The 14,932-nt window shown below is 40.8% G+C and overlaps 1 protein-coding gene and 1 long non-coding RNA gene across 9 annotated transcripts in view; one reads left to right on the forward strand and one right to left on the reverse strand.

Moving 5' to 3' along the window:
* The window catches only part of AMPH (amphiphysin), a 176,048-nt gene extending 163,778 nt beyond the window's left edge, over window positions 1-12,270 (forward strand). For 5 of the 8 annotated variants that reach the window (XM_048839150.2, XM_048839158.2, XM_048839151.2 and 2 more), the window contains 4 exons: window positions 2,210-2,347; window positions 4,408-4,674; window positions 6,366-6,467; window positions 11,128-12,270. In XM_048839150.2, the coding sequence (XP_048695107.1) occupies window positions 2,210-2,347; window positions 4,408-4,674; window positions 6,366-6,467; window positions 11,128-11,235 (615 nt within the window). In that variant the 3' untranslated portion in view covers window positions 11,236-12,270. The remainder of the gene's footprint in view (window positions 1-2,209; window positions 2,348-4,407; window positions 4,675-6,365; window positions 6,468-11,127) is intronic. The other 3 variants (XM_048839155.2, XM_048839156.2, XM_048839159.2) reach the window with 1 other exon arrangement.
* LOC142071143 (uncharacterized) overlaps window positions 4,190-14,932 on the reverse strand; it is a 42,465-nt gene continuing 31,722 nt past the window's right edge. Inside the window, exons 5-6 of the long non-coding RNA XR_012667144.1 lie at window positions 12,498-12,952; window positions 4,190-6,075 (exon numbers count right to left, since the gene is read on the reverse strand). This is a non-coding gene — a long non-coding RNA (uncharacterized LOC142071143). The remainder of the gene's footprint in view (window positions 6,076-12,497; window positions 12,953-14,932) is intronic.

A 14,932-nucleotide genomic window follows, 5' to 3' on the forward strand; every position in this document is an offset into this window, starting at 1 on the left:
CTTGTATCCTGCCTTCAGCAGAAGGTGGTATGTGATGCTTGAGAGAGACCCCCACACTCACCATTATTTGTTTAGCCAATTGTGCAGTTCCGTATATGGGAAATCCATCCAGACCTCCGCAGGCAATGGATTTATTCCCTAAAGCATGAGCTTCGGTTCCCCATAGCATTATATTAGCTTGCTTAGCTACAATTATAATTAATGATCATAAAAATTATCCAGTCCCTTTTTAAATCCAGCCATTGGGACCAATCTTAAGTTAGTGAAAACTGGCGTGCACTATTCAGGTCAAACATTGTGGACTAGATCCTATTAACTCATAGACTTCCCCTAGCAGTAAATACCTTGGGCCGTGTTTCTCCTCTTACTTACACCTCTTTTGTATACAGGAGGGTTTGTTTACAATATGAAATCAGGTAGCATATGTAAATATAAAAGTACCTGTATGATTCACCACTGCTATCTAGGGTGAAGTCGTGGTCCTGGTGAAGTAAATGGGAATTTTGCCATTGACTTAAATAGATTAGAATTTCATCCTAAATAGCTATGGGGCTAATCCAAGATTTTGAGATATGATAGAAAGAAATGGCTTCATTTTTGCCACTTACCCTTGTAATATCGGCAAAACCCCATATTTATGATTTTCTTTCCTTTCTTGTTATAGTCTGTCACAAGAATGAATTATCATACCATTTTGATGCATGCTGTACATATGGTGACTTATGACAAGGGGCTGTCAGAGTCTGACCGTTTCAGTGTACTGTATTTTAGGACTGATATTTCTAAAATTAGAACATGCTTCCTTCATGGACCATGGACTGCACAAATCCAATAAATAGAAACAAAGTGTTGATTCTGATCACATCAGATAATAGGATCAATTTCTGTAGCATTTTGTTAGAAGCATAGTGTATAAAGCAATCTAATATGCACTGCTTCCCCCATCTCTCCTCCATGAGCTTCTTTCTGGGTTTTTACAACTACTGTTTGTTTAAATCTCTTATTGGAGCAAGACTGCTGAAATCGGTAGTACAATGAAGTCCTGACCTGAAGACTTTACTCAGAAATCCCGTGACATTTGCTGGTATAATTTGATCTGGCTACCCATTAAAGCAGTGTATACTTGATTCTGTGTCGAATGCAATTAAAAAGTCTCTAAAATATATTGTGTGAATTTATAGCTTTTCTTTTCCTCTGTATTAAAAAAAAAATTGTTTACCAGTCTCATTAAGAGTTCGTGATGGCAGAGACCAATGCAATGTCCAGCAACTCAGATAGGATGTGATCAACCTCATCTATGAAGCAGATATCTGATCTGAGGCAACAAGCGTTATCAGACTCTTAGCCACCAAAGCCAATTCTGTTAAATGCAACTTGTTAGATGCAGTGGTGGAGGGGAAAGTGATTCATTTTTACCCCCAATTTCACTATTGCATGATAATCAGAAATACCATAATGAAGCTGGTTGGATTTAGAGTAGGAGTTTTCCGTTTGCCCAGCCCCCAAAGTAGATGACACTAGCTGGGGAGGGGATGTGGCCAGGGCAGCCATTCATTATGTTCCATGGACAGCCTCCACTGCTGGTTTCCTATAGAGCCGCAGCCCTGTTGCAAGTGGCCCTTCTCTAGCAGAACCTATTTGTAAAGTGCAGTGCAGACCTATTCTGCTCTCTCCTCAAGGCAAATCCTCCAGCAATGCGGCTTTAAGGCAAATGAACCCTCAAACTCTGCTCTAAAACTTTTTTTTTTATTGTGGAGTGTCTTCTATATCTGTGCTCAGTAAGGAGCCATCCCAATATGCAGCAGGATGCCTTTAATCCATTTTTCTTTTAGCTAATGCCTTAGGAAACCCTCCCTGAAGAAGTAACTTTTGTTACTAAATATACTAAGGAAGCATCATAACAGGTTTTTCCCACCTTTTATCATAAGGTGCAGAATAGCATCTAATGGCATGATTCTTTTTGTATTTACTTTAATACAGAGACACTCCACTGAAATCAGTGGCATTACCCTGGTATAAAACCAGTGTGGGATCACAATAAAGTCCACTGCATTGTCTAATGGATCTAAATAAGCGAACTGATGCCAGTTCACCTATCTACCTACCTAAAGACTGGAGCTCTTTAAAGTGGCCTGGGTGCAGTTGGTGAATAGCTGTTGTCCAGAATGATGGATGTGCCTGAACGGTTTCCATTTTCTGTTGGCTGTAGATGGTAGCTATAACTGAAGATGCTGGTGCAGTAGAAAATGCTGTTGTAACTCAAGCCAGTGAAGCTACTGCTGCATCTGAAACGTCTGATGAAGGTGACAAACTTAAAACAGAAGAGAAGGAAGCAGAGGTGTCTCAAGTAAGATGCTTTCTGAAGCACTACACAAGAAAATATTGGACTGTTCATGTCTCCTGGCCTGAGTTACCACAACACCCCTTCTCAGGAGAGCGGTGACTTATCTGTCTATATTGGCCCCCATTCTGTTTTAAGTGACACTGGTATGAAGTAGCACCATAACTTCAGTGGAGCGATGCCAATTTATACCAGCTGGGAATCTGGCCCAGTATACACAAAATAATTTCTGATGACTCTACAATTGATAGATACTCTCAGATGTGTTCTGGGGTTTTTAACAGGCTCAATTAATCTTAAAGATAAGCAGAAGCTATTTCATTCCATTAGCTATAAATCTGGAGAGCAGTGGCTTGTTAAACAGAGCTTTGATTCTCTTCAAATGTGTTTTTTATCTAACTGCTCTTCCCCTCCCCCCAATGATAAATAAGATCAAGTGCACTGGTGTTCAGAGATGCTGAGCACATGTAATTCCCCTTGAAGTCAATATGAGTGGTGAGTGCTTAACAGGGGAGATTTTCAGAGGCACAAAGGGTAGCAAAGGCCTAACTCCCACTGATTTCCATTTGGAGTTCGGTACCTTTGTGCCTCTGAAAATCCCCTCTCCTCCTCCCCCTCCGGCACTGCTGAAAGTCAGGCCTTGAATCTCATGTAACTCTAGAAGCAATAAATTGCAAGGAAACTCTAGTGTGTGGTCAGGCTGGCTTTCAGCTTTCTAGCAGCTGGAGACCAAAGAAAAGACCCCAAGTGGTACTCTGGCACTCTAGAGATCAAGGACTTCATGTCATGATTACCTTAGGCTCTTCATATCCATTTGTTTCAGTCACCCTCCTGTTGTCTCAAGCTCTTCAGGTTGTGGATTGCTTTTTGTTATGTGCTTATGCAATGCCTCACACAATGAAGCTGGGGCCCCAGGTGCTACCACAGTACAAATAATAATAATCAGAACAGTCCCTGACCCATCAATAAAAAATCTCTCTCTCTCTGAAGGGTTTGGGGGTATTTTTGACCCAGACTATATAAAATAAGCAATAGTTTGATAGACCTGGTCATCCTCCATTCTACCTGCTTCCTCATGGGGGGGATGGGAGAGGAGGTACAGATTGAGATTTGGGAAATGGGGAACTCATTTACACAACCTCTCCCACACCCACACGTTAATGAACAATGCTACAGAATTGGGGGAGAGGTATTTCCCTTGAGCACCAGGCTGAATTGGATATGTTGGCCAGGTGAATAGCTAGCCAATGCGGCCTTTAGAGGGTTGCATGCCCCAGACAGCTGCCTAAAATACTGTCTGAATAGGGCTCTTATGATTGTAATGAGCTTCACATGGTCTCTTCTCTCATTTATGCTGGTGTAAATCAGGAGAAATTTTAATTGGCATTTAAACTATTGCAAGTGAATATAGCGTGCCTGATTTAGATCTCTCACAAGGTTTACACTAGTGTTACTCCACTGATGTAAGTGGAGTTACTGCTGATTTAGGGCAGTGTTATGGCCTGATCCAAAGCACTCTGAAGTTAGTGGAAGTACTCCCATTAATTTCACTGGAAGTTGGACAGGAGCCTAAGTGAAAACAGAACAGGGTGTAGAATGTTTTATCTGCTATGATGACAGTTCTAATCCATGGGGAGTAAGATAGAGAATTGACATGGGGAGGAATGGAGACCGGCAGTCACAAACTGGGAGGATATTATCCCCTAGATGCACTAGCATAGCTCTTCTCAATGAGAAGATCAGCTGTGGATGAGAGGAAAATACATCCGTATTTTCTCTCATAAACAGAAAAGCAAATAAAGTAAGTTTTGTTCCATACTTTTTAGAAGTAAAAACAATGAGGAGTCCTTGTGGCATCTTAGACACTAACAAATTTATTTGGGCATAAGCTTTCGTGGGCTATAGCTCACTTCATCAGCTGTATGGAGTGAAAAATACAGTTAGGCAGGTATACATACACAGCACATGAAAAGATGGGAGTTGCCTTACCAAGTAGGGGGTCAGTGCTAACGAGGCCAATTAACCACTCTCAAAACATTTCTCTCTTTGTTTTTTTTTTTCCCCAGGAGAAAGTCAGCAGCATCCCTTCACTAGTAATAGAGCCAGCATCAAACAATGAAGGGGAGGGAGAGGAACACGAAGTCCTAGTGAATGAATCCAAAGCTGTTGTGGAAGACGTTGGCGCTCAGGGCATTGAAAGTGATGCCAGTGAAACTTCCCAGGTTGTAAGTGAGCAGAAAACTATTGAGGAAACCCAAACTACATCCTCTGAAGAACAGCCTGTGTCAGCAGATGATGCAGCCCATGGAATGCCACCTGGCTTTCTCTTTAAGGTTTACTTGAGTATTTAGTCACTCTTATTTTAAACATTCCTTTAAACCTAGCATCAAGTGTAAGTAAGTATATCCAAGGGCACAGGTTATTTAGGCTGATGGCTGTGTGGTTAAATAGCAAAAATGTCAAGCTATTTTTCCTTGAATTGTTTTTTCTACATAAAGGGGGAAATAAAACTTGTACTGTTCTTTATGTGGAAACATGATCCATGTAGAAGTATGGCATTCAGTCAAATGTGCAAGTACACTAATCTAATCAGAGCAGTGAAAATATTTTAATATGTTGGGAGAATTTCTATGGCTTGCATTATGCAGCAGATTGGACTAGATCAAAATGTTCCTTTCTGGCCTGAAAAATCTATCAGTACAAGCATGGTCCCATTGAAATCCAATGAAACTTTTGCAATTGACTTCAATGCAACCAAGATTCCACATATTAGAGTATCTTTTAAAGTGATCATGTTGTAAAGCATTCTAGTTCAGTGAACAGGTCTGAGAAATTCTGCCCTAAGTGTGTGTTGGCTCCTAAGAACCTTTGTGTTTCTTGGTTCCCAGGTACCTGATATTTCTTATTTCAGAATGATTGACTAGTAGGTAAGCTGAACGAAGATGAATGAAGTTCATGTGCTCTGTATTATAATTTGGATAGTTCAGTCTAACTAGTCCCATAACAAGCCATGGTTATGCCCAGTTATTTTGGATTGTTTTTTTCTGTTCTCATACACAAATATTCTTTGCAAACTTTAAAAGTAACAGGTCAGAGTGAGACATGTCATGTGACTATGACTTAAGACACACTGATAGTGTGCCTCTATTTTTTCACCAAACTCTTGTGAGTTAAGGGAGAATGCACAGCTACCATTCCGGCCTTTGCCGCAGTGATGCCATGGGATTAGTTGCCATCAAGGAAACTAGAACAGGGTATCTGTTTATGGAGATGGAATTATTTAGTTAAGTGGACCGTTTAGCTCTGCAAACAGATTATCTTATCAATAATTACTAGATGAAGTGAGAAATATCATAGCCCTAATTTACCAGCAAACAAGAGTGCTTCCCGGTCCACACAGCAGGATTCCCATTACCCACACCTTTAACTTACCACTGGAATTATACCATTTTCCTCACTATTATTTACAGGGAGGATTGCTTCAGGAAGATAATTCCTTCAGGAATAAGATCAAAACCCCAGAACCACAGATATCATTAGGGCATCAGCATTACTCTAACTCCATACTCAGTTTGCCTAAGATAGGTTGGCCAAATGCTTTCACCCTTCCTCGGGAAAGCCTCCAATTATGCCAGTCTTTGAATAAGGACAACAGGATTTGTCCAAGCAGCAGTACTTATGGGATGTTGCAGCATCACCGATCCTCCAGATCCCTGTGAGTTGAGGGTACCTACCTGTCATTGAAGGAATGAGTGAATAATTAAATTCATATTTAATATGTGAATTTCTTCATGGAAGAGAATAAAAAACATGGAATTAACAAACATATCAAACAAAAAAATGAAGTGTATGTGTAATGATATCAGTTGAAAGAGGCAATGCCATGGCAGTGTATTTGAGAGTTTGAAAGCACAGTACAGCTGCACATTAAATGTGAGTTGTGAAAGAGAGAATTTGTTTCTACTTAATTTTTCTTACTACTTTCCCTAGATGATGTCCTCATGTTTTGTATTCTTTTCTTCAGGTTGAAGCTCTACATGATTTTGAGGCAGCTAATACTGATGAGCTTAACTTAAAACGAGGAGATACTGTACTAGTAATCCCTTCTGAGGCCACAGATGACCAGGTAAACAACTGAGGAACCATTTCTTTTGCTATTTTTCTTTTCCTGGAGATATTTCTAACCGTCTAGAATTAATAAGAAATGCAGTCGTTTAAAATGGCACTGTTAGAACATATTAAGACTAAAATGGTCTTCATACTTCATTTTCATCTAAGAGTAAAAGGCAATGTTGATTATAACCTGGAAATGCAGTAGATGTATTGATAGCATGATTTAACTTTCATTATGGACCAACATTCTTCTAGATTTCATTTGGCTGCTTTAAATCATGGTTTTACTTCTCTCTCACACACACTCACACACAGTAGATGCATACAAACAGTGCATTAAGTCACTGTAAATCTTGTTTTAACATTGCAGCAAAATCGTTGTCTAGTGTCTGGAGCTTATACATATAGATTGGAACAGATCAAATCAATACAAATTAGGCCATAGAGTATTTTGCTTACAAATTGTGTAACCCTACAACCAAATTGTGTAGTAACTCTGTAGCTTTAACTCTGCCCTCTGGAAGTCTAAATCTCCTATAGTATTGGTTCTGGAAATATCAACTTCTACTAATCCTGCAGTTCCCTACCCAGGCAAAAGATCTGGCAGCTTCAGCCAAACCTCCAGTGGTATTAGCTGTGGAGGACCAGGCCCCCAAAAGTGTTCAGGTTGTTGGCAACAGAGCTTTAATTTTGCTGGAACACAGAAAGATGTTTTAATTTCATTTAAATGTTAAACATTTGCAATAATAAAATAAAATGGTTTTTAAATAGAAGATACAATTTTATACGCTAAATAAAATGCCTATTGAAGTCAATGGAAAGACTCCCAAAGGATAAGCCCAAAAGAGATCATAGCTCCAGATCACAATTTGATTTGAACAAAAAGCAGTCTTCAGCTTTGCTTAAAACATGGATCTACCCTCTCCCCTTCTTCCATAGGCAGTGGAGAAATGATTTTACCTTTTCAAAGGGTTCAAGGAAGGTACTGCACCTATTTTACCAAGCTTCTTCTTGTTGGTTAGTTCCCCATTGGTAAGGGAAGATATGAAGAACATGCCTCTATTTCTGTCATTTCAAGGCCTGATCCTGCAAGTACGTAGTGCTGGGAATATTCCTTACCACCCTAAATAATCCTATTGTCTTCTACGGGACTAATCAGAATGCTAAGCACTGTTCCTGACAGCATGTGTTTGCAACATTCAGTCCTTGTAATATTCCTTTTAAGCAGTGCTAATGTTATCAGCTGATCTCTTGCTTTAATATATGAGCAGGATATCTTATCTGTTTTACATTTCTAGTATACTGTACTGGATACTTTTTCAGCATGACCCTACACTCTTCTTATAAAGCTAGATTGTGCTATCCTGATTCAAGTTGAGTAGTACTTTATTCCATGTGTAGTCCCATTTATTTCAATGGCATTATTCACAGAGTAAGGTGCTAAAAGTGAGGATGACAGAATCCGTCTCAAAGCTACTTAAGCCCTTAGCTTCCATTGAAGTCAATGGAAGTTGGGCACTCAAATACTTCTGAAGCTCTGGGCTATATGCCTTAGCTCTTTTTTCTTGGAGTATTAAATGTAAACTTAATATTTTTTTATTATTGGGTTAATCTAGAAAGGTATATTATTCTCTTGTTGTTTTCATGTAAATCCTATTAGCATTAATTGGAGTAAATTGTGTGTATTGATGGAGAAAATAGACTTTTTTATATATTCATGTTTCTGAATTCAGTTAACATCTATTATTATTCAGTGCATATTTGACCTTCATGTTTATCATCATCATTAAACTTAATATAATACCACAACGTACCCTAGTGAAGGACAAAAAAGATTGAGTTTTTTCTTTTTTTTTCTTCTCAGCTGTTCATTTTTCTTCCTTCAAAAGTGGCCTGTCTAAAGCCATATTTCTTGTATATTTGGTAGTATCGATTCATAGTTTCAGAACATACCAAACAAGAACACTTTGTGCTTGTTTGATCCTGGTGACTCCACTTTTTCTAATATACTTGAGTTGAATTGATTAAGATTAGTTCTAGTCAGCACCTGTCCCTAGCAGAATCTGCCGCCTCCTATGATCAGGAAGCTGTCATTTACTACTGCCCCTTCTGTCTCAATCATGCCACGTGCTTGAAAGATATTTTCTCAGTTAAATTTACCCTGGTTTATTTCACTGCCAGTCTAAAATGTTGTCATCCTTACCTGCTTCAGTGGTACTCAATCCTGATTAATTAGAAAGTCATTTCACCACTGACTAAAAGCTTCAGAAAGCCATTAAATAATCACAATTTGATGTAATTTTGTATTGTGTTGAAGTTCTATCAAAAGCATTCAACCTCTACATGTACATGATAAAATAATCACAATGCAATGGCAGGAGTTTCCACCATGTCTCATTATTTTGTGACTGTCTGGATCATATTTCTGAAAAACAGCCTCTAATTTGGGACCTACACTATTATGGATTCAGTTAAGTGTGCCCACCATTCTGCAAGTGTAGTCACTTGTGGGCAAAAATGGTTAAATTTAAATGGCCAGGATACAGACACTTGCATATGCAGATCAGGCACCTCAATCCCTTTGTGGATCTAGCTCTAAATCTTAAAGTTCAGATGTTAGAGCGATTTGGTGGACTTGCTCAAAGACTGCCAGAGTGCGTATCTAGCGGATTGGGCCCCCTACAAAACACAGTAGGAGGATATTGTCCTCTTATAGCCCATAGCCCGGTGATGAGCATAGTCCAACACAATATGGGAAGAGTCATGTTTAGATCTCACCTGTCCCTATCTGAGGTGGAGCAGGGACTTGAAGCCACATCTCCCACCTAAAGCCAGTGGTTGAGGTACTTAGTCACTCTCTGGCCCAATGACTATTTATTTATACAAAGTGAAACCGTAGAGACAGAGAACCCTGCCCCAGAATATCCCATAGCCTAGGGGTAAAGGCACTCTCTCGGGAGGTTGGAGACCTGGATTCAAGTTCCTACTCCAAATTGGGCACAGTGGGGATTTGACCCTAGGTCTCCCACATCCTGGGTGAGGTCACTCACCACTGGGCTAGGATATAAGAGACCACCTCTGCTCTCTTTTTATTTTGTGAAAGCATGCACAGCTATGCTGCTGTAGTGATTCTAGTGTAGACTAGCCCGTAGTCCCTTGTTAGGAGTAGGGTTTAGGCCACACACCCCTCCTTGGCATTTCCTACTGGCTGGCTTAGGCAAATCAGCATGCTGGTGTTTGTAAATCCCATTCCTAGGTGTCAGGCTCTCCTCATTCATTATATAGGAAGGCTGGGTGCTTTACTAGGGGCTGTGGATTCCACTAGGCAGAAGGATGCCTAAAGTTAGACACTGCAATTCTGTGTCATCTGTGCAGGTCTCACTGCTATAGTCTAATGTGCAACAACAACAGTGTAGTTGCAAAGTTATAGGGTAGTTGAAGACACTGAAAATTTGGCCTACTATCTCCTCTCACCCCCCCCCCCACCACCATCTATTTTTGTCTCTTTTGTGAAAGCTGGGACAGGTCTCAACGTTTCCCTGCTATTTGCTTAGCAATCTCTGCTGCCCTAAGTTATAGCAGCAGTTCAATGTACTGTATTTCATGGGCCTGTTAGTGGTCAATTGAACTGCTTCATGTTAGCTCACCATGTGAACACTGCAGCTTAGGGGGCTAGGCCAAGTCTCCACTGGAGCTGCAACATCCACACTGCTATTTTAACATGCTAGCTAGAGCACAGCTAAAGTATGATGTCTACCCAGGCTGGGAGGCTCACTCCCAGCTGCAGCGCTGACCTAGCCAAAAAGATTTGGAGCTGAGAGCAGAGGATATATTTTGAAACACATTGAATGAATTTTATTCTAAGCAGGGCGGGTTAGCACCACAGCAAGTTAAGTTTCCTCAACGCCAGCCCCTGTAAGACCCTGCTTTTCAGTTACTTAACTGCCAAACTATAATAATTTGGTGTGAAGTTTTCAGTGCCAGGTGTCTGCCTCAGTCTGGATATTTGGAAAAGTTTCAAGTAATGGTTTTGGAATCTTAGAGGTACTTTTAACAGAGAAGAGCCAGGAACTGTTGCCATCACCAACTTCCACTACAGGAACCACAGTGAACTATCCTGCATAAAAAGGGGAGAATTTAGGGTGATTGGAAAGGAAAAAACCTGTAATTTTCTCTAGCTTGTTGGGGTTAGAAGGTTCTCCCCCACCCCAAACACCCCTAATATTACACAGTATGAATTTTAAAAGGACCTCACCACATCCAGATTTAAAAGGACCTCACCACAAACAGCAGATTTGATGTCCTTATGCCCCACATTGCTTTACATGGTGTTTGACATCTACATTTCATTAATTTTCTGTAAAACAGTAAAAACAAAACAAACCCCTCCCCCTGCATTAAAGGGAGCATCCTCACCTCTTTCCTAGAACCACGGTTGTCCTCATCTCCTGACAGCAAGGAGACTGAGGACTCCAGGCCCTGTTGCTTCAGAACAGTAGAGGAGATAAGAGGCAGGAGGACATAGTGATCAGCTGAATGTCTTAATTTAACCAATGCTGACTGTACTTTGTGCACTTGATGCCTTGGGGGTGCTAAGTGCATCTGAGACTGTCCCATGCCATGGCTACCTGTAAAATGCTGTCTGCCTATAAATTCTCCCTTTTACCTTGCAGGAGGCTGGATGGCTGACAGGCATTAAAGAATCTGATTGGCTGCAGTACAGAGATGCAGTAACCTATAAGGGACTTTTCCCAGAGAACTTCACAAAGCCCTTGGAATAGTTCTCAGCTCAGGCATAACAGTGTTATAAGAAGTTCAGTTGGTAGGTTTTTAAATCTCTTTGAAACACAGGAACCCACTTTTGTAGTTAAACTGCTAATGGTTTACAGACTGGTGCCAGACAAAGCTTGGTGAAACATATCAAATGAGCATGAATGCAAACAGTTAAGCTTGCCTCGTCTGAAGCAGTATATGAAAAAATGTATTAAGAGAAATGTCCTTCTTTGTTCACACGTATGTGGCAACAGGTTTGTTTGTGCTTTGTCGGAGCTATGGTGATCCTGTATTTGATCCTTTCCCATGAAATCTAAAATTAGCCTCCTCACTACAAGAACCTTAACTTCTCTGCACTAAGTGTATTGTATTGAGTTGCTGCACTACAGAAGATTTTATTAGTAATCCTTTAGTAATGAGGTCAAATTATTAAATTATGTGTTTAAAAAAATGAACTGCTGCAAAGGTTTTCAATGTTATTTTTGAACATATATACACATATATGCTTGTGTGTATATAAGTGCATACAGATACATATGCATTAACACGTTACCCTCCATTGTAGTTCTTTGACTCTGTAGTATCACTGATAGATGCATTGCTCTTACCAGGTCTGGCATTACAGTCAATAGCTTTGTTCCAAAACAAAGCTAGCTGCTCCATTGCCAAAACATTATACGGTATCTGTGTTTGTAATGTGAAATTTTCATTCTGAGATGAACAATTATTACTATCACGTTCAAAGCTGCTAAAACATTGGAAGGCATGGCTCAGTCTCCTCTATTTCTAGCTGCAATAGTTTGAGATTGTGTGGATGGAGTGGTTATAATGCTAATCTATACTTTAATTGGCTGAATTATGAAAACAAAAAATATCTGAGGACAAAACAAACAATATATTTTCACTATATGTATTTATGCAGCACACCTTCACAGATCCTTTTAAAATAAGGCATATAATGTATCATGTATCAAGAAGTCATATGTAAACTATTATGTTTTTCAGTGTTGTGTCATTCAAAATAAACCTTTGATCCAAAAGAAGCTGTTTTTGAGAGTGTTTTTTGAAGTTTGGTTAAATTGGAATGAATATAATCCTACCAGTTACTCTCCCTTCCACCCCCACCCCAAAAGATACTCAGCACAACAGATACCCACCCATATGTATGAGTTCTAGCACAAACCATCTCATACCTGCTCTTCAAACAGAATGAATTTTTCTTAGCGCTCCAATCCCCAATTAGTTTCTGACCACAAGAGAAGGAGCTTACCTGGGATTTGGTTAACGCACAACTGCAGTTCACATTTTCTACTCTGCATCCTTTGTCCATTTACTGTACTTTGAATCCAAATCTTGGAAAGAAAAATCTTTCATGAACTGCATTGTTTGTGGGGCTGTGTATCTTTAAGAACATCTAGGATGTTCCTCGAGTTCCTTTTCTTGACGCCTGGTTCCACATCCATTAGTGGACTTGCTAGGACTTTTGATCTTGTAGCTCCCACAGGCCTAGAAGTCCTTGTCTTTGAGTGATCCAGAGTACAGGATTTCATTTGGGAACCAAAACTGTTCCTCCGTTTTGGTCTGGTGCAGTAGACCCCGAATTCTGCTTCCACAAGTTTGAGGTGGTCAATGAGACCCAGTGTTGCTGGTGTATGTCACAGATTTGATGTCCTTATGCCCCACATTGCTTTAAATGGTGTTTGACATCTACATTTCATTAATTTTCTGTAAAACAGTAAAAACAAAACAACCCCCCCCCTGCATTAAAGGGAGCATCCTCACCTCTTTCCTAGAACCACGGTTGTCCTCATCTCCTGACAGCAAGGAGACTGAGGACTCCAGGCCCTGTTGCTTCAGAACAGTAGAGGAGATAAGAGGCAGGAGGACATAGTGATCAGCTGAATGTCTTAATTTAACCAATGCTGACTGTACTTTGTGCACTTGATGCCTTGGGGGTGCTAAGTGCATCTGAGACTGTCCCATGCCATGGCTACTTCAATGCCATTGGTGCTGGTCTCACTGCCATTGGTATCTGGTATGCAGCCTACACAAGAATTTACACAGAGCACATATATATTAAAACAGGAAAGCTCTGATCTAGAGTAAACAGCCATCATGGATACTTTTGCCCCACATAAATACTATGTGACTATTTTCTTCATGTTGCAATTTTGCCTCCCGTTTTAAAAGAAAAATGGCAGTTCATAAGTCAACAGGATACCAGAAATAATAAGACCCACTAATAATGACTCTAGTATCCACATATGGATTATGTGCTGCAGGTTACTGCAAGTGTGGCTGATATGTCATGGGGGAACTCCTCCTGCTGGAGTAGAGCCTTTTCCAATCTAAATCAATGCAGTACATGGGCTGCTGGCAGCCAGAGTTACAGGTGCAGAGGAAGGTTTCAGGTGCCTGCCTGAAGCGTGCCAGCCTCTGACAAGTCTAATTTCAGATTAGCCCTGCCAGAGGCAGATGAAGGGGCATCCAACTATCTGCGCACTATTACTGCTTGCGGTCACCCAGGAAGGATTCAGAAGGTCTGGAGTAAAATCTGTCCAATAGCGGAGTCATCACCATTTTCTTTCCCTGACAGGGAAAAAGGTAGGGAGAGGTGGAAGGTGGTAACATGTGTGCTGCGGTATTTAAAAGGCCCTTTAGATGCAGACAGGGGTTGCAGTAGAGGGAAGGGAGAAATTAGAATGAGGGGGAATTTTTTTATTGGGGAGGGAAGGGGTTCCAGTAGCCAGCTTTGAAGGTTTAAAGGAGAAAAGTTACTTACCTTATAATAACTTGAGTTCTAGATGTTTTGTCCCTGTGGGTGCTCTGCTGTGGGATGGTATGTGCCTGTGGGGGTCTCAAGTGGAGAGTGCAAAGCAGTGTCCGCAAGCCAGTGCCTGCACAGAGTAGCACTTCTTGCCTCCAAGTAAGGACATAACGGTGGTGTAAACCCACCGCTACTCACTTCCTTCTCAACTGCAAAGCAGACCCTACACAGCTGAGAAGGAGGAGAGCAGGAGGAGCACCCATAGCAACAGAACATCTTTAATGAACTCAAGTTACTGTAAAGTAAATAACCTCTCCTCTTCCGTCAGTATGTTTCTATGGGTGCTCCATCATAGGAAACTCCCAAGCAGTAATGCAGTGAGGAGGAGGGTGCTGGGACACCAAAAGCAGCAGCATCCCTGGAAGCAGGTAAGATGGCATAGTGCTTGGCAAAAGTATGAAGGGAAGGCCAATTTGCAGCCCTACAAATTTATGTTATTGGGTCATCCTTCAGTAGAGCTGTAGATGTGTACTGAGCTCGAGTGAAATGTGTTTTTTTTCTCTCTGAGGGGGCTGCATCCCACTAGATTCATGGCAAGTTAAGATGGCAACTCAAAACCCACCTTTTGAAGTCTGAGTGGAAATGGGTTGATCCTTCATCCTCTTCTCAAATGATACAAATAGCCTAGGAGAGGCCCAGAAGGTCTTTGTAGGGCCCTCAGCTTCTACCTTGACAGATCTGACATCTAGCATATGTAGACTGGCCTCTAAGAGGTATGAGGTTTTGGGTAGAACTCTGGCAGGCAAATCTTTTCATTAATGTGGTATCCTAAAGAGAAGTTCAGGAGAAAGAGAGAATGGGGTGCAGTGTTACTTTGTCTTTATAAACGGTGGCATAGAATGGGTCAAATGGGAGAGCATAGTGCACTTATGGCTGTC

The sequence above is a fragment of the Caretta caretta genome, chromosome 2 (genome assembly GCF_965140235.1).
Source record: "Caretta caretta isolate rCarCar2 chromosome 2, rCarCar1.hap1, whole genome shotgun sequence".
NCBI lineage: Eukaryota > Metazoa > Chordata > Testudines > Cheloniidae > Caretta > Caretta caretta.